This window comes from Eptesicus fuscus, chromosome 3 (assembly GCF_027574615.1).
Source record: "Eptesicus fuscus isolate TK198812 chromosome 3, DD_ASM_mEF_20220401, whole genome shotgun sequence".
Classification (NCBI taxonomy): Eukaryota; Metazoa; Chordata; class Mammalia; order Chiroptera; family Vespertilionidae; genus Eptesicus; species Eptesicus fuscus.
The window spans coordinates 50,470,548-50,490,960 of NC_072475.1; the positions used below are offsets into that span (position 1 = coordinate 50,470,548).

General features: G+C 45.1%; 1 protein-coding gene across 2 annotated transcripts in view; it reads right to left on the reverse strand.

The window, feature by feature from the left end:
* MB21D2 (Mab-21 domain containing 2) overlaps positions 1 to 19,070 on the reverse strand; it is a 112,901-nt gene extending 93,831 nt beyond the window's left edge. The window contains exon 1 of one of the 2 annotated variants that reach the window (XM_008151608.3): positions 18,441 to 19,070. In XM_008151608.3, the coding sequence (XP_008149830.1) occupies positions 18,441 to 18,651 (211 nt within the window). In that variant the 5' untranslated portion in view covers positions 18,652 to 19,070. The remainder of the gene's footprint in view (positions 1 to 18,440) is intronic. The other variant, XM_054713832.1, reaches the window with a different exon arrangement.
* Between the last annotated feature and the right edge of the window lie 1,343 nt (positions 19,071 to 20,413).

Here is a 20,413-nt window from a genome sequence, read left to right on the forward strand (position 1 = left end):
TTTGCAACACCACAGTTGGCTAACTACTGAGTATCTCAACAGGCAATATTGCAGCTACAAGTCTTTGATATTCAGAATTCAACTGTGGGGGTGGTCTTGGGTATCATTGCAGGAGCTTGCATATGGCTGTGGGACCCCCACAGGAACAGAGGACATGGGATGAAGGGAGCAGAGCTGCCTCCAGATAATGAATAACAAATGGTGGGAAGAGAAAGTGAGGGAGAACCAATAGCTCTCCTCTGGTATTTCTTAAAGGAACATCAGGGTGCAACAAAAAATAATAAATCCCCTCCATGAGAAACAGACAAGATAAGGAAAGAGAAGATGGGATAGTTAATAGCAAGCATGTTCCATTCTATATAATTTTCCCTCAACAGATCAAACACCTCTCTGGGAGCCAGAAGGTATTTATTACAAGTTGGTGACAGATGACAAAACTAAGGCTCAGAGAAGTTACATAGCTTGTCCAAGGTCCCCACGCTGGTCAGTAACAGCAAGAATACAAGGACCCAGGTTTCTACTCACAAGCCTCTGAGAGATGGACAGGTCTCACCCACTCAGGGGTGAAGTCGTTAAGTTGCCTGTTACCTTTCATACCAGCAACTTGCTGTGTAACAAACAGAGCTAAGTGAGGACTGTGACAAACTTAAGAAAGTGTGGCATTTGTAAAGGAGGCAGCTGCTGTTCAAGACCAGGTGATTTGGGCCATACAGGAAGTAAGGCCTAGTTCTGCTAACATTTTAAGCTGGAAATCTGGTGTTGTGAAAAATCTCCCAACTTTTTGAAATGTTTGCTCTAAATTTTTAAAAACACCATGCTGGTCAAATCAAATGCATGTACAGAAGAAATGGAGCTCATGGTAACCAGTTCTACTAGTTAATCTAATGTAGATGTAGCAAAGACCCAAATCGAAGGCTGGTCCCTGACAGAGATCCCAGGGGCATGGAGTTATTGATGCTATAAGTCCATATGCCCACCATGCATTGTCTCTCGTGAGTGCAGACTACTATTTTTCAAATATATGTAGGTGCTATTATGAAAAAATTCAAAGTCACTTACATGATTAACTAAATTCATAGTAGCTTTGTATAACTACTCATTTTTTTTCCCACTGAACTGACAGTAAAAATATAAACACTATCATTTGAGTTCCTTATGTTTAGAAAAGGTTGGAAAGGGTTGGACTAGACAACTTCTAAAGTCCACATTTTTATAATTCCTTGATTAAATGATGCAGAAGTGGGAAACTAGGAAAGGAAAAGAAGCCCCCTGAACACACTAATGTATAAACTTAAAACAGTACACACATGGCCATCATCATAAACTATACACCACCTAACTGTTAAGTTCAAGAACAAAAGCAAAATAACCAACAATATCAGCCATATTCATTGAGCCCCTCCCAAATATTTATTCAATAATCACATTTCAGGCAAGTAAAACAACAACAACAGATACATGATAGACTATAATTGATTTTTTTATGGGAATGGGACATGTTAGACATCAGTCACAAATAATGACAAATTCAGAACTGATCAGTGCAACTAAGAAACCTGTGAAGCCAAGATGCCCATTTGGGAAAAACTGGCCTGTTCTGTGCCAGCCTGAAAGGCCTCTAAGAAATATTGATCTGACTGAGCTGAGATCCTGTGAGTAAGTAGAAGTTAGTAAAGTGTGTGGACTGTGGTAGGAGAGATGGGACATTCCAGCAAAAGGCCTCAGTGGGAGGGGATGTGGTATTTCCAACGAACTGAAAGGCCAGTGTGGCTGAAACCAAGAGAGTGAGGGACTGTGAGGTTTGAGTTGAGGTTGAAGAGGCCACAGGAGTCAGAGCACTGAGGCCTTGTAATCGTGTTCAGAATGTTTAGGCAATGCCAATACCTCATATGGCACCTATCTCATAGAAGGTATGCAAGAAACATGGTAAAACTGAACAGTGGCAGGAGAGAGTGAGCAGGAATTGCTGGGTCTTTGAAGGCCTAGCAAAATAGGCTAAGGAGTTTAAACTTCATGCGAAGAAGGATGGGCTGCCCCAGAGGGTTTAAGCATATTTCAAAGATGACTAAGCATGGAGAATGGGTTGAACAGATGCAAGATTGGAAGCAGAAAACCCAATGAGAAGATTATTGCAGTAATCCAGGAACTAGATGGCAGTGGCCTGGCCTGGATGGTGACAGTGGGAATGGAGAGAAGAAAACAGAGTCTCAAGAGGCAGAATTGACAAACCTCAGTTCCTCTTCAGCACTGGGATAGGAAGGTGGGGAGAGCTGCATGACTGCAAAGCTCCTGTCTTGGGCACTCTGTGAATGGTGGTGTGGCTGCTAAGGAGGAGCACGTTTGAAGCACAGATTCCCTTTGGACACTTGATTTGGGGCACCTGTGGGACATCCGAGCGGAACTGTCACAGAGGTAGTCGAGAGGTCCAGACGGACACAGGTTTGGGGAGCAACAGCAGAAACGCTGCTATAAAAGGGTAGATTGGAGAAAGCATAAGGAGAGAAGAGACAGAAGCAGTCATCAAGGGCTAGACAAAAGAATACAGGTCAGTCCTTTTCATGGAGACTGAGGAAGAGAAGAAAAGTAGGACGAGTATGTTGCCATGGAAGCCAGGGGAGGAGAGTTCAGAAGAGAATGGTCAACAGTGTCAATTTGGAGAAGGAATAAGAAACCCAGCACCGTGTTCTGTTTTGTTTTGTTTTTTCCTTCAAGGCATTGATCATAATCTATACTTTAAAAAAAAAAAAGATATGTTTTTATTGATTTCAGAGAAAGGAAGAGAGAGGGAAAAAGAGATAGAAACATCGATGATGAGAGAGTCATCGATCTGCTGCCTCCTGCATGCCCCCCACCCCCTGCCCCCCCGCCACTGGGGATCGAGCCCACAACCTGGCCATATGCCCTGACTAGGAATCGAACTGTGACCTCCCGGTTCATGCATGGGTTGACACTCAACTACTGAGCTACACCAGCCAGGCAACAATTTGTACTTTTTTTTTTTTTCATTGTCTATCTCCTTCTAAGATTTGCATAAACAAGATGAAGGTTTGCACCCCATTGTGCTGCTACTGCCTGGCAGAGGACTTGTTGCAAGGAGGTTCTTCAAGGTCTTTGTTGAAGGAATGTATGGAGAATGTGTATGTGAATGTTTAGGAAGAAATCAGTAATGAAGGAAAAATGGCAGGTGAAGGGGCAGGAGTAATCCTTAATAGGGGTGTCTGAGCAGAGAGAGAATGGGATTCAGGAAATAGGAACAGGGGTTGGTTGGTTTTGAATTACACAAAAATACTTAGTAAAATCATTTCCCACCAATCCTGTTCCTCAAGAACCAGAGATTATAAAATTCCCTCCCTTGCCTTAGCCGGTTTGGCTCAGTGGATAGAGCTTCAGCCTGCAGACTGAAAGGTCCCAGGTTCGATTCCGGTCAAGGGCACATGCCTGGAGGCTCAATCCCCAGTAGGGGGCATGCAGGAGGCAGCTGATCAATGATTCTCTCATCACTGATGTTTCTATCCCTCTCTCCCTCGCCCTCTCTCTCTGAAATCAATAAAAAATATACTGTATATATATATATTTTTAAAATTCCCTCCCTTGATTTTCTACATTATTCAGATGGGTTTGCCAATTCCGGATGTTTCCATTCCCACTGATATTTTATTGCAAGAAAACCATAAGTCAGTAGGTTGGAAATGAGGCTTCTCTCTGAGCATTCCAATTCCAAGCCTCTGAATCATGAGCAGCACTAAGATCTCAAGAAGTTATTTCATCCCAGCAACAGATTTCATAGCATGATGCCGACGTGCTTCAATGCTTTAACACAAGTCAAAGTACCAGTGTCTGCCATTAAAAAGCAGGGCAACTGATGTTCAGTGGTTGAGAGTCGACCTATGAACCGGGAGGTCATCGTTCCATTCCCGGTCAGAGAACATGCTAGGGTTGCGGGCTGGATCTCCAGTGTGGGGGCATGCAGGAGGCAGCCCATCGATTATTCTCTCTCATCATTGATGTTTCTATCCCTCTCTCCCTCTTCCTTCCTCTCTGAAATCAATAAAAAATATATATTTTTTTAAAAGTAGGGCAACTGGACAGGGTTATTTAACAAATATTCACTTTTCAAAAGTAGGCACTTACAGCACTAAAGAAGCAGATCCCTTGGTTCACATAAGCCCCAATTCAATTTATAAGTTTTGATTTCAAAGTAACTTTCTCAAGAGTACATTTTCGCCTCTGCCTTTCACTGAAAGAAGATCTGATCCCCATTCTCCCCACAATGGTAGACTACATTAGCTATGTTCTAATTAAACATTCTAAATCTGGACTGAAACCCACCTGGGGGTGGGGAGGAGTGGAGGAGAGAGCCTGTGTGTCTTAAGACTGCCCTAATTTACTTAGCATCAAGGGCCCAACTGACCTTTATATAGCCTTAAATCAATCAGGCAGCTAGGACACACCTCCTTACTTTCAAAATGAAGAGATGTGTCTAAGATATGATTCCACACAAAGGACTTTCAATAAACATAAAGCACAATCATCCAGAGAATATTTTCTCTGAGGGCGGCTGAGGCCAAATGATGGAATGGAAAGACTCAGGACCAGGAGTCATAAGGTTCATGTTAGCACCTGGTTTCCAGGACAGTAAAACCACCATCTTTTCTACCCTGCCCACTATTCCCACACTTCCAAACTCCCCCTCAAGGTTTAGCACCACCTCATGTTTATATGCCTGCAACCAACACAGAGCCTGGCATTGTAATGGTACTCACTGAAAGGAGTTTTTAGGGGTAAAACAGGCAGGTTTAGGGAGTTTTAGGAATTAGGGGGGGTCCATGGAGGAGGGGGGCATAGTTGGCTGGGGGCTTGGAGCTGCCAAAAGGCATACATTCCCAGAGAACAAAAGGTGCCAGGGATAAGGGGGAAGGAAGACACCATTCACAGAAGATAGGGAAAAGCCACAGGGTGTGGGGAGAAAGAGGAAACAAAAGTTCACAGAAGATAGAGAAATGCTGACAAATGGGAGAAAGAGGAAAACATACTTTCACAGGAGATAGAGAATTCTACCACTGGAGGGGGAGAAGAAGAAGGGGGCACCACGTGGGGTCTGAGCTTTGAAGCTGATATTCTACCAACTGGTAGGCAGCATCAAGAAACAAAGAACTGCAGCCTTAATAAACCTTAGGAAAAAGGAGCTTAGTGGGTCACCCTCTTTGGGACCCCCTCCTTACGTGGGAGTCCGCACTTGTTTCCAATAAATATTCACCTTTTCATATACCACCTTTTGTCCGTGGCTTCGTTCTTTGAATCCATCGGGACAAGAACCCAGGAAAGAAATCACCCTTGCATCCTGCTCAGGAAAAATCATCTGCCCCATCCCGTTTTGGAAAGGTGCAAGAAGGGATGGAGTTGGACTGCCTAGGTTTCAATGCAGCCTCTATCACCAGCCTGAGCAAGTGACTTACTCTCTAGTTTCCTTATCTCTAAAGCAGGGATGGTAACAACCCCCTCATCACAGGACTGTTTGAAGATTAAATGAGTTAATGATTCTAACACAATTGGAACAATACCTGGCAAACAGTGGGGAAGAGTTTCCCAAGATCAAAGTCATCCTTACCACCATCAGCCTGACCTCCAGCAAGTCACCGTCCACTGAGGGGTTAAATTTCCCCACCAGTGAAATCCTGGGTGGCTGGACTGATCTCAGGAAGATCCCCAATGGCTTAGCTCCTCTATAATGCTTTGAATCCTATTACAGCTCTAACTCCTGCTCAGGCTGAGAGCTCTCCCACAGGCAGCAGGGAGGGAAGGTAGTGCTGGCTCTCCATCAGGTCCCAGAAGCTCTCTAGCCCTCTGAGCTTCAGCTCCTTCCAACCGCAGGTTGGCCCCGGGGTCCTCAGTCCACGCTTCCATATTTTCAGAGATGAAAATACTCATCACGTTCCTCAAAGCTGTGGAAACAGCGCAGGTGTGAGGAAAGCACACACTTCACAGAAAGGAACCAAACGGAGAGACGAGGAACAATCAAGACAAAAGCAAACACCACGGACCAGAAATACGCTGTGCCCATGGGTTGTTTATTTAGCATGCTTTGTCTTACAGCACTTCAGAGAACTTCAAACTACACAGGCGGCTCTGGAGCAGGGGGCATGTTCCTTACCTTGAAGTACAGTCCGCTCAGAGGCACTGCCCCCCTTTCAAACCCAGGCGGACCCTCCCTGGGGAGCAAACTCTTCAGAGGGGATGGTCTCACGTATAAGCAGCTTTCTCAGGAAGCAGTTGCGTGCTGGACATTTACCTCATCTCCACCGGCCCAAAAGCAAGATCAATGTTCAGGATGCTCAAATCCCCTTTCCTTTCTGGGCCTCAGTTTCCACTTCTGTAAAATGGAGCGGGGAGGAACTCTGCCCAAGTAATTTCCAAATTTCTTAGCAGGATTAAAAGTGTTGCAGTCCTATCAATGACTTCCATTTTGCAGGGGAAAAGGATTTGTTTTAAATGATAAAAAGTAAGGTTCGTAGTTATTTGCTGTTTTCTGCCTGAACCTAGACTTCCTGGGTTCAAATACTCACTCTACCAGTAGCTCTGTGGCCTTGGGCCAATTACTTAACTTCTCTGTGTTTCGGAAGTCTCATCAGTAAGTAAGAATAGGAAGAATAACCCATCCTCATAGGGTTGGTGTTAGGATTAATTCAGTTGATATACATAAAGTATAGTGTAGTACGAGTAAGAACTGTGCCTAGTGTGGCTTTTATTTTCAAAGTTACATAGTTTTCTATTCAAAGGGAATTATTTGGGAGGCAGTATGCTAGGACTAACACCAGTGCGCATGCTCAAACACACTTGTAAGACAGACAGGTAACCTAGGTTCCAGTTATGATTCTGCCCTAAACTAGCTGTATGCTTACTAGTATGGACCGAACCACAGCTCCTCTCTGGGCCTCGGTTTCCAGAGCGGACAGTACAAGGTTGCCCTAAAAGTATTCAGATCAGAGGTGAAATACTGACAGCCACAGTGTTCTGTTTAACCTGTAGTTTTATACCACATTGTGTTCCTCTAGGATTTGATTTTACTCTAAGTATTTAAAAATCTGGAGCTTTTCCATAAATATCCAGATTAATCGGGTTTCTTAAAACATCCCAAGTTCTATCAGTCCTGGCCCCTTTAAGCAATGGCTCTGAAAGTGTGGGCTCCAGACCAGGAGCAGCTCATCACCTGGAGACTCAGTAGAAATACAAACTCTTGGATCCCAGACCTGTTCAATCAGAAACTCCAGGAGTGGGGCTGGCAACCTGTCTTAACGCCACTGCAGTGAAGCAACAGCTGGCAGGGACTGAGAGCAGCGACCCCTTTTAGAAAAAAAGACGTAAAAGGTAATCTCATTCCCCAGCGCACCACCCCCCCCGCCTCCCCCCCACTCCTAGGTGTCCTTGACTCTGAACCCAATAACCAGTAGGGGCTGTCCACCACTCTCGTTTTCCTTAACTGTCCAGTCCCTGGTGGGCCTTTGGCTCGCCAGCTCCTATCTGGATGAACCACGCCTTCTCACAACAGACTACGAGCCCCTCGGGCATTGATGCCAGTAGGATTGTTTATTCCAAATCAGAACCATAGCCTGTGTGACAACAGGCTGCACACACCAAGGGCACAGTTAAAAGAACAAACTGTTGCGTCTCCTTTATTAATCACAATCCACACAAGCAGCTGCTAGAAGAACAGCTGCGGCTGCTAAAAGGGTGATCTTGAAGCAGCCTAGAAAAGTGCTTACAAGTTGAATACCAACAACAGACACGTGCAGACTTGTAATCTATTGGCGTGGTTCTTCCTACAGATCTTCCCTGCCCCTCTCTAGACCAGAAATCCTCCTTCTTCCACATCCAGGCACAGAGTAGGTGGGAAGGGGAGAAGGGTCTTAGAATTAGCATAACACAGAGAATTTGGGGTAACCATTGAAGGACTTGAATTTGATCCTACCTCAACCCTTTTGTGACCTTAACTTCTCTGGAAACCATCAGTTTTTCTCTATGTTAGAATAGATAAAATAATAATATCTACTTCATATGGTTGTTGAGAGAAGTCAAAATTAGATTATTCATATAAAAGTATTTTGTAAACCGTAGAAAACTAGATAAAAGGCTTATTATTGTCCCATGAAAACTGCTGTTTGACCCATAAATCACCTAAGATAGCACTCACTGTTTCTAGCCTGGGACAATCAGGTGAAATCAGAGAATCTCATGACTACAAAGGGCCTTCTGAGGACCTGTAACCCAACCTTCCTACTCTGCTTCCCTCCCCAGCAACCCCTGAAAGCCCTGAACAAAAGCCAAGCCAAAGGGTGGCCCCACCTAGAAAACCTTCACCTGCAAGGTCACTACATTCCAAGGCACGCAGCCCATGCCTTCCACCTTGGGCCTAATCTGAACATCGACCATTCCTCCGTGTAAGGCCAAATCAGCCTTGCTATTATTCAAGCAGCCTTGAGAGCTAGAAGCCCACCTCAGCACCTTTGCACACGGTGCCCTGTCCACCTGGAATACCCTTCCATATCTAGTCTTCAGATGGCCAGGTCCTTCTTAGCCTTCCATTTCAATGTCTCTTTAAAGAGGTCTTCTCTACCAGTCTTCATTCCCTCCTACCTAGATATCCTCCATCATAACACTCCGTGCTTTGTTTTTTCATAGCACACATCCCTATTTATTCGTGCTTAAACCTTGTTGAATTCCCCCAGAGAATAGAAGTCCTATAGATATAGTGACTTTGCTTTTCTTATTCACCACTCTGCACACTGATCTTGTAACTGTAGCACAGGGGTTGCACTAGTACATGACAGACACTGCAACATGTTGAATGAATATGTGAATTAAAGAGTGAGTGCTTAACGCCATTCTATGCATAGTGTAGATATTCAAATAATTGTTAGAAGAAACAAAAATCTAAACAAGACTTACACCAACTCTCACTACTGATTTAACTCATTTCACGAATAGTAATCATGGCTTCTTGTATCGAGGAAAAAAAATATGAAAAATAAACAAATTGAGCAACAACTGCCCATGCCACCTTTATTCATAGCAGCACTGGCCCTAGTTATCTATCTCTTTATCTTGTATAGAGGGAATTCATTTTAAGGCACTTAAGTGGACAAAAAACAGATAGCTGTTTCCTGAAGAGAGGGCCTCACATAATAGCATAATTATAGACTGTCTTTAAAGAAATGACTCAGCTGGCAAATGCTTACCCAAGTCCACTGTGAAACTGACAGGGACTCTAAGAACCAGTTGGGCAGGGCCTAACAATCAGATGTGGAGAATGCATACCTATAGGGCATGTACTTACCCATTCCACCATCCATCAGTCTCAAGGGCTATATACCAGCGGCTCAGGGGGCAGGTAGAAAAACCCAGAGAGGAATGAAAGCTGCTCCCATGGCCTTGTCTGAGAATACAGACACACCCCAGCAACCCATGAAAGATGCTGAGGATAAAAAAGCCTACAAGCTCTTGGCAGGCAGTGTGCTGCAGCAGAAGACACTCAGATCTGGTGGAGTCCAATTCTATAATTTGCTCTACAATCTCCAACTAAGTCACATCACCTCTCAGTCTCAGAACTAATCCCATCCGAAATGTGGGTTCATAATTCATATACAACCTTTCTCAAAGGCCTGTCCAAAGAATGATACCATGCCATACCAGATGTGAATATGTATTGTAATTGTAAAGCACTGAACAAAGGTGAGTTATTGAGGTCAAGTAATAGTAGTTTATAATAATGAAGTATCATTACAATTTGGATTCCAGAGTAGGCAACTGAACACTTGCAAGTGGACTGGTAAGCACATGGAACACCTCCATGGGAAAGATGACTTACACGGTCTCTGTAAGGCCTCACATATAGGCATGTAGGAGATCCACAAGTACCCCATATGCGCATGGTAGAAAAGTCAGGGTCTACAAGAAGGGGACATTGCCCCAAGTTACTAGTTACTGCTCTCAGTCAACAAACTACAGTAATCACTTGGGACATTTCTTAAATTGCCCTACGGTAAGTTTAAGGGCATTATTCTTGGAATGCAGAAAAAAACTGCACTACTACATAAGATCAGATTAAGATTCTCTTGACCCCAGCACAGATGAGACAGCATGGCTTAACAGAAAGGGAAAATCATAAAGAGACAATGTCAGAGAGTGCTCATTCCTTAAACAGAGCCTGAAATAAGCTTCACACAGAAGGGCTCTTTTTTAAAGTGAATCAAGTCACTTAACACTCTGTGAGCACCTACTGTGTACGTGACCCCAATGGGTGCCGCAAAGATCAATGAGCCAGGGATTCTTTAACCTAGGCCATGGGAAAGAATGTGCTACAAGATATAAATGGGGTCCAGGCATTAGGAAAACAGAGGAAAGGTAAATTAGTTTCCACTCAGAGAGATAGAGGAAATCTTATAAGTCAAGTGGCATTTGAACTGGGAGGAAAAAAACAAAGCAGAGATAAGGTGTCAGTAGGCCATCTTTGGAAGCTGAGACTTAACTGCCTCTGTGACGGGTCTTGACAGACTGGAAAAGCCAATGAACCCCTGCATAAAATAAGTGTATTTAAATGAATGTGATAAAATTACACAGGACTTCAAAAAAAATAGAAGTGAAACACAAAATGCATTTAAAAAATAAATTTGTGAGAGTACCATGTGATTCTTTATGAATGCAGTAAATAAAATCCAATAGCAAGTGTAATAACCACCATAATTTCAAAGCAGCAATAAATCATTTGAGATATCAAATCATAGTAACAGCTTTAATGTGAAAGTATTGTGTTTCTGTAAGCAGCAAAAGCAAAAAAACATAGATACTTCGATGGTTTGTTACCTACTTTTATAATGGAAGGAAATGCTATATTTCAGCTAGAGGTTCATAAAAAATAAAGATGCAGTGTTTTCCCATTCAAGTTCACAGAGTTTATGCTCTTGTTTCCATGGATCCAGGTTAAGAAATCCTGATAGAGAAAACAGCCTAAGCAAAGGAAGAAAGTGAAAAATATGGGTTTTGTGACCATGCAGAGCATGTAAAAACACAGATAGGAAAGATGACATTGAAAAGCCAGTAAAACCTTCAGATGTCACCAATACAAAGATTCACAATCCTCAATTATTAAATCACAGAATGTGCTCTAAGTTCCAGAACAATGTCTTCTTTTGGAATAAAAGAGGAATGAGAGAAGCTAGGAAAACATCTTTCCGTAGGTTTCAAGTTATAGCTTCTTTTTTAAAAGTGTTGTGGATGACAGCATAGTCATAAATTGACCAAAAAAGCACACATCCAATATGAATATGTTATGTAAAACCTTATGCACATAAGAATGAGTGGGTGTAAGGGTGTTTATAAACACAGATGTCTAGAAAAGTGTACATCAAATATTAACGTAATTAAAATTTGGAAGTGATTTTACTTTCATTTTTGTACTTTCTATAATTGAAAAATGGGCAAAAAGAGGCCCAAAAAGAGGTTAGGAGACTTTATTCAGGGTAACACACACCACACAGTACAAAACAGAGCCTGGGACTAGACCTTAGAAATGTCCTTTGTTGTACTGCACAAAAGTTTTCAGATTCAGAATTTAATGTACCTGCATGCATGAGATAGGTCGGCATGCGCTACATAAGAACGTTTAAGTCAATGGTGGTCCCATAAGTTATAATGGAGCTGAAAAATTCCTATACCACCCAGTGACATCATAGCTGTCCTTACATGTTAGTGCAATGCATTTTCATTACTCATGTGTTTGCAGTCATGCTGGTGTAGGGTGTTGATAAAGCCTACAGTAGTGTATAGTAATGTCCTTGGCCTTCACATTCACTTACCACTCACTCACTGACTCACTCCGAGCAACATCCTGTCTTGTAAGCTCCATTCATGGTAAGGGCCCTATTCAGGAGGACCATATTTTATATTGTATTTTACTGTACCTCTTCTATGTTTAGGTATATCTAGATACATAAGTACTATAGCACTACAATTGCCTACAGTATTTAATACAATAATATACTATACAGATTTATAGCCTAGAAGCCACAGGCTATTCCATATAGCCTAGGTGTGTAGTAGGCTATACCATCTAGATTTCTTGTAAGTATAGTCTATGATGTTCACATGAAGACGAAATCACCCAACCATGATGCATTTCTCAGAACAGATGCCGTTGTTAAGTGACACATGACTGTAATTATTAGCCCCAACTTACATATTCGGAAATTGAGGCCCAGAGTTTGTTAAGTGACTTGCCCAAAGTCACACAGCAAGTAATTGGGAAAGTTGGGGCTAGAATCCAGGTCTCCTGCCACTCCTGAGAGCAAGAATACTAGTGTCATTGTTAAAAGCAAGGGTTTCCATTAGCCTGTCTCAGCTGTGCCATTACTTGCAGTTAACTTAGGAAACTCCTGAATTTTTTCATTCCTATGGTTCCATGTAATTCTTTACTTCTAAGCATCATGGCGATAATTAAATAATACAGTGATGTAAACACCTATTACAACCTCTGATACAGAGTATACTCCAATTATCTCAATCTCTATGCCTCCCCACCCACCTCTGTCCCAGGTACAAGAACTCCAGTTCCAGGAGCCAGCACACATATCTGCTCATTAGGCTCAGCAGCCTGATTCTCAAAAGTCAACTGGGATCATGCTCATTGTGCTAGGAGCAGCTCTACTGAATGGGCAATGCACAACATCAGGCCTAGCACAGACAGGGTGTCAGAGCGCTGACCAGCCAGTTTGGGAATCGCTAGGGATTCTGATTCAATGGATCTGATGTGGGACCAGAGATCCCGAATTGTTAAAAAGCTCCAGGAGAGTCTAAAGCAAGCATGTCAAACTCAAAGGCTAACGGGCCAAATAAATGAGGCATGCAACCCGTGGGCCGTGAGTTTGACATGCTTGGTCTAAAGCAGCGGTCGCCAACCGGTGGTCTGCGGATCACTGGTGGTTCATGAGGTCCAAAAGGTTGGCGACAACCGGTTTAAGGAAACCTTTGGAGCAGCGGTCGCTGACAGGTTGGTGACCGCTGGTCTAAAGAGCTAACATTCAATAATGAGTTCTCAGTTTGACAAGAGAGAATTTCACATTTCTGTGAATACAAAAGGGTCCCAGTCTAATCTAGAGCAATGCATTATCCAATGGGTGACACAACAAGGACATCAAGGGAAGACCGGGGTCATCAACAATTCTAGACTCTTCTGTCAAGGACAAAGAACAGCAACTGCCCAGAGCTATGGAGGGGAATTGAAAGCAACCCAAACTAGCAGCAAAAATAAATGTTCTGAGGCACCTCCCTGCCCTAGATACATATTGTTGTCAGAGAGGGAACAGACTTCACAGATGATCTTGTCCATTATACAAACACAGCACATTAGCGATTTGAACTCTAAGGAACTTGTCAAGACTTGGAGGCCCCTAAAGCAATGATTCGAAATAAATTCCCTCAATAAATAAATATTGCTGAATGAATTAAGAGAAAAGTCGCATTCAAACACTGGAAAGACGGGGCTTCAAAATGCCCTACTCTGAAAATACAAAAGGTGTCTAAATAGATGGTAGGTCTGGCAGCGCTCCAAGTACAACACCGTAAGTTTGGAACTCAGAAGTGGGCATGTGGTATTTATGGGCCTGAAAAAAGACAAGAGCCAGAAAAACTATTTTCCTCGAGTTGATGGCCAGAAAAGAGAGAAGGGTCTCCAAAGACCCATATCAATTTCTCAACGTTTTGGCTCAGTATTTTGTCCTCAGGACCCTGTATACTGCTTGTAGGCAGTATAACATTCGGTAAATATTGGTTAAATGCATGAAAGTAAGAGAGGGAAAGAACTAGGTAGACAAAGAGACACCTTCCCTGCTCCTATAGACGAAGTAAGCTACTGAGTACCTCATTCCCCCAAGGAATGGGGCTTTTTTAGTTGTCTGAACCAAAAGCCATGGAGACTGACTACTACTACAGTGGAAGGAACATGAGAATTTGGGTTCAAATTCAAACTCTGTATGATCTTGGCATAAGAAGTAGACCTCTTTGAACCGCAGCGTCTCATCTTAAAAAAGGAGATAATATTTCATTCACCTGTTTCACCTCCAAAACAGGCATGATAATTGTTATCCTTACAAAGCTGTTGGAAGTAATTATATGAACTAATGGATTTATGCAAAGTAGCTACTAGCACAACGGTGGGCACACAGTATGAGCTTAACAAGTGGCAATGCATGTTAGAATTAGTCATGCCCTCTACAGCCAGGGCTTATATTCTCCTAGGCTGCCTCTACTCGTACTCCATAGTTTTTCTGATAGCAAACTGCAGTTATAATTCTAGATTAAGCTCACTAGATTTCCTAATAATGCCCATTTCTTGAAATAAACATTTAAATCATGTATACATTCCTTTTCAGTTTACAAAGTAACTTCACATTCACACATAATTCTGAAATGATGTATTGTTATCCATGTTTAGTAGGTGAAAGAACTAAGACTGCTCAGCCAGCAAGAGGCAAAGTGGAATTGGCACAGATTTTAATATTTTATTGTAATGGCCATCATTTTCCTAACCAGAAATTCAAACAAGTAATTTTATTGTTGAATAAAATACTTCAAGTCAGATGGCTTTAGAAATCACCTTCGATGCTGCGTGGATCATCCTAAAATTTACAGCTGAAATCGGGAACAAAATCCGAAAGAAGAGGCAGTAATGATTTTTAAACAAAGACCTTCCTCTGGTCTGAATGCATCTATTATGAATAGTCTCAAGTAAGAGAGGAACATGTCACAGTCAGGCTGATATATGTTTTAGCACCGTCTCTACCATTTATTAGCCATAGGGCCCTGGGTGATTCTTAACCCCAGTAAATTTCAACATTACTCCTAAGGTTGTGTGAAGTTTCTGGCATCGAGAAGGCAAGCAGTCATTTATAGCTACTCTAACAACCATGCCATGGTACTGACCATTCATTCAGAGTGTAGGCAATCCAAGTGACCGCTTGTCTCCCTCATGGCTTCTCTAACTTCTGCATACTCCCTGTTCTGCATCTGTTCAATGGGGACACAACCAGTCTCCAACCAGTCTCGCCAGAGGATGAAGATAACAAAGGAGCTGGCAGAGACATTATGCAAATACTAAATATTATTAAAACATTAATGAACTCTGGCAATTTCCCTGAATTTTGATAAATGGTGTGTATTATGCACGGCCAGCCTCTCGCACAATCTGGGCTCTCAAATATTAACCAGACAATAATAGCAATCACGCTCCTCAAAGACCAAGGTGTAGAGAAAGAAGGAGTCTAGCTGATTCCAGATAACACCTGCCCCCCAAAGAATCAGAATCTCTCCACAAACGGACACTGTCAGGACAGGCCACGGAGAACACAGCGACCACCAGCAGGTTCGGATCAACTCCACAGTCGATGCACAGCCCAGCTTGGACAGGGCAGTGGAGTTTGCTGCTGCTGAAAGGTTGCTGATTATGACAAATGTCTACCACCACTTTGCTCTTCTGCATATAGTTGTCTCCAAACTAGAAAGGAAAAAAAAGGTTTGGAAGGTTTGGGAAGCTGGGGGGCTGTAGTCGGGGCTAACCATCATACATAGGCGTGTCTCAAGAGTGACTGCAACTGCCGAAAAGCTGAGAAAGCTCATCCACAGCTCATTTAAAGAGGCTTGCTCTGCCATTTCATTCCGTGTGAGGGGAGAAAGTCTTTAAGCTGCTGACAATCCTCAGGTACAGCTCAAAGGCAGAACAAAGCCAAGAGGACTCACCCCTCCCCCCAAAAAAAAAATCTCCAAGAAAAAAAAAAGGCCTGGTGCCACCCAGTGGCACCTTAACAAGCTGAGGGTCATTAAGACACCTCATTCGCATATTCATGAAAGACTCAAGGCAGTGGCAAGTGAAACAAAGTGCACAAAAAGAGATTTTGGTTTTGCAGCCAAGCGAAAATCCGCTTTAGACATAGTAAATCCACACAGGGACCCTTGCTGTCTCCAAACCTTCAGTGGTCTAGAGCAGCCAGCACCTCATTAAGGGAAAGCAAGGAACTCACAAATGAATGCAGCACCACACACAGGCAAGCTCATTTGGCCATCTGCCTTCCAGTGTCCAGAGGGGCAAAAGGCTTATATGACACACTCTCCTGATTTTTGTCTCCTGCAGGTGGAACTATCAAATCCCTAGGGAACAAGAAAGAAGCCTTTTGCAAGGTCAAGTGGGTAAAAAAGGAATAGAAGGTAATTTAGTTCACCTGTTAACACAATGCCACGCATGCCATTAAGCACCCGGGAATTAGACATCCCTGGGTAAAGGCTTTGCTAAATCAGTGTATCAGCTGTGGGGTTAACACAGAGGTTCCCAATGTGCTAGGGGGCCAGTGGTCGGCAAACTCATTAGTCAACAGAGCCCAATATCAGCAGTACAACGATTGAAATTTCTTTTGAGAGCCACATTTTTTAAACTTACACTTCTTCTAACGCCACTTCTTCAAAATAGACTCGCCCAGGCCGTGGTATTTTGTGGAAGAGCCAAACTCAAGGGGCCAAAGAGCCGCATGTGGCTCGCGAGCCGCAGTTTGCCGACCACGGGGCTAGGCATTTAAACTTACCCCTCCCCACGTTCTCCCATTTTCTGTTTCAAGACTATCCTGACTGCTGGTGATCCAGCATCTCTTTCTAGTGAACGACCTAGGGCAGGAGACATCAGAACTGCTGCAGGGGCTGTAACAACACAGTGGCAGACGTGCATTATTTATGTCGAAGAGGAAGACCATCATTAAGCAACTTAAATAACTGCTCTGAACCCACTCCCTGTGTCCCCACCCTCCTGACAATCACTGTGCTGGTTTTCAGATCCGGTAGCTTTGTAAGCTCTCCTCTGGAAGCTCACTCCCACATGTAGGAGTGTGGTTTTAAGAAATAAAAACATATTCAATTCATCTAAAAAGCCGAATGGTTGAATATGTCAACAGAGAGCTTTTCAACCCCACACACCATGTATGATACACGTGGGGAGTGGGGACCAAAAGGTAAAATGCAGCCCCAAGTTTTAACGTGCTCTATCCAACTTCTGAACGCATCCCTACTATTGGAGTCCACACGTTCAATGTGTATTACCCCCCACTGGGGCAGTGGGGAGGAAGAAAACCGAGAAGGAAAACGGTACCCCAGGACAGAACCAGCAACAGACAGCCGGCAGAAACGCAAGGAGATGGCAGGAGAAAGGCAAAAGCTCCGTCTCCCTCTTCAATCAAATGTTCCACTGCCTGGGAAATTGGCTGAGGATGTGTGTGTAGAGAGCACAGAGAGAGACACGCGTTAGAGCAGCGCCACACTTGGGATCCCAGTTCGGCGGGACGTCACCCGCCAGGCCACACACTGCGTGCGGGCCGGGGCGGCGCTGGTGGAGCCGCAGGTTACAGGCTACGAGGGAGGCTCCCGGCAGCGGACACTCCTACTGAAGATCAGTTCCAAGAATCCCAACGACGGGACACCTGAGGAGGGGGTCCGTCTCCCAGGCCAGGCTCTATTATTTGCTTCCACTCACCATTCAACAATCAGTTTAAGGACCCGTAGGTGCCTGGTTAAGGGGTAGCAGCGGGCGGTGTATCTCTAACCCCCACCCGTCCCGCTTCCCCCCCACGTCTCCCGGGTTCGAATCTCAGGGCACCTCTCCGGGCCAGCTCACTGACAGCACACAAAAGAGGAGGGGCTGGCGCTCCCTCGGGGAGGGAATTAGCCATTCCTAGCTCCGCCAGAACCCTAGGGAAGCACCGGAAATGCTTCCGACCGATTCAAAGGGCAGTCGGCTTTGCAAATCCAAGTTGCCACAACTCCGGGCGCCCAGCCTACTTCGGCGGGTTACTAGGGAACACCCAACAAGTTTGGCTGCCCAGGGCTTGGCATGACAGCGCCCCGCCGCAGGACCAGAGGAGCAACTTGTCGCTCGCGCGCCGAGCCAGAGCCCCCAAGCTACCCCCATGCCCCAAGCTAAGCCCACGTCCCAAGCTCGGGAGCTGACCCGAGGCTCGGCGCGGGTCCGAACCTCCGGAGTCACATCCCTTCATTGAAAGGCGCCGCCGCGTCTCAACCTGAACCGCGCAGCTTCCAGGGGCTTCCCCCACCAGTGATACCTTTCTCCATGAACACGTCACCTGCCCATCAGTCCTAGCCGGTGAGAAATTAACAAAAGAGCCCGTGAACTGGCGGGGGGAAAGGCACCCGGTGCAAAGTAGAGTAAGGTGAGGAGATAAGGCAGCTCTGCTGGCAGCGGAGAAAGAGGAGGAGAGGCGGAACGGAGATGGGTCACAGCCCAGGCGCCCGGCTCTGGGCAGGAAACCAAGGAGGAAAGAGAGCGCGAGAAGGGGGAAAGGGTGCTCTACCCCGCTTGCCATCGCACGCATCCACACCTCCCCCTTTTGCCTCCTTACCCAGCATGGAAAAGATGAAATCCTTGGCTGTGTGGATCTCCAGCGCTCTCTGGTCGTCGTATTCCCGCTGGTCGTGCTTCGTGAATTCTTGGATGAGTTTGTTCAATTCCTCCACCCGAGCGCCGGACCTGAAATCCAGCTCCGGGAACGTCGGCTTGTTGTTGCAGCCCAGGGAGGCTGCCTTGCTGGCGGTGGGAGCCGCCATCTTCATGCAAAACGCGCCGAGCAGCAGCTCCGCGGCGGCAGCGGCACCCACCCCCGCCCCCCACCCCGCCCCCTGGGCCTCCTCCCCTTGCCGGCTCCCTGGCTGCGGCCGGGACCGTGGGCGGGCTGGAGGGCGGGCGCCTAGGCGGGCGGTCCCGGCTCCGTGCGCTCCGGGCGTCCCGGCTTCGGAAGGAGCTGGACTGCAGCGCGAGTGCGCGTGTGGCCCCGACACCCTCTCCTGCGCCCCACGCCGGCCCTGGTCCTGCAGGTCCTTGCCCTCCCCTGGTCCTCGCTGGCAGCGGCGACCGCGGCCCGAGCGCCAACCGAGCCTCCCTCGGGGCGAGGAAAGTGAAGTGGAAACAATGTGAAATTCACCAGCTCTGAAATCAACAAGCTGCCGGCTCGCGTGTTAGGGAGCCAGCACCAGCGTCCCCATTTAAAGGGACAGCGCACCCAGTGGAAAGAAAAATAAATGACAGAGGTCTGCGCGCCTATGCCACTTGCCAATCTGTGATCAGGCAGACGTTCGAGGTGTGGATGTATTCATTCTCTACCTCCACGCCCTTGGGGGAGCTGGCTGGGCTTGCCAAGAGCAATCTAGGAGAAGGGAGTCTTCCTCAATCTGATTTTAAGGGCTGTGTCCTGGGAGAGTACATCTCTAGGGGAGAGTTTCCATCTCAAGAACCCCAATGTCTTTAGATGGAGAAGGAACCTGACTTAAGGATTATGAAACCAGTCTTCTGCCCTTTTCTGAATAGGTTGCCAAGTAAGATAGACTTAAGCGCCTCAAAAATGAGAATGCCCACGCCACCCCTGTATAGACACCTTAATTAGTCACTAAAGTATCCTTTACCTTTGCCCTGCCTAGGTAATTAACTTTCCTGGATAACAGCTTATTCAACTTAACATATAATAAATTAATAAGATTCAACCTGCTCCAATATAAACCTAGGGAAATGAATGTGTGGGTGCGGAGGAGGGGAAACAGGATGAATTGCTCCAGATGCCAATGTATCTTGAATGATTAGGTGAAATTTTCTCTCGTTCAACAAATACAATTTGAGCACCCACTATTTATTTGCCAGGCAGAGTGCCAGAATCTGGTGCACAGTGATAAGCCAAAGGACATAGTTTTTGCAAATAAGTTATACTTATTTGACAAGGCAGGTTCCATCTAAGTCTGTCCTTTGGATGGAATAGGATCTCAGAAGTGTTTTTAGTGTTTCTGATGTTTTTTACTCAAACGCTTAGGAGGCTTATTGGTTCTTAGAAACAAAGGTAATTCTCCAATATCCATCTGTTCTCTACCACAGTCCCTGACTTAGATAGTACCTTGCTTATTTTCTTACCTGGGTTCCCATGGCCAAGAACACAAACTGTTTTGTTAGACCAAGAAATTAGTCCAGTTTTCTGCTTGCCTTCTCTATAAAATTGAGATAATAATAATTCTTGTCTCATAGATGTTTTAAGGATTACATGAGATAAAGTGGGTAAAATACTTAGTGCAATGCCTGACACAATAAATACTTAAATGTTAACTGCTACTATCTATATATATAAAACCCTAATATGCAAACTGCATAACAACCAGTCGCTATGATGTGCGCTGACCACCAGGGGGTGCGCACAGAACATGGCAGGTGTCGGCAGCAGGTGGCAGAGCATGGAACATGGCGGGTATCGGCTGTGGCGGGATGGTGGAGCAGATGAGCGGGGGGGGGGGGGGGGGGGGCACCATACCAATGCAGGGCGCCGGTCTCTGTCATCGG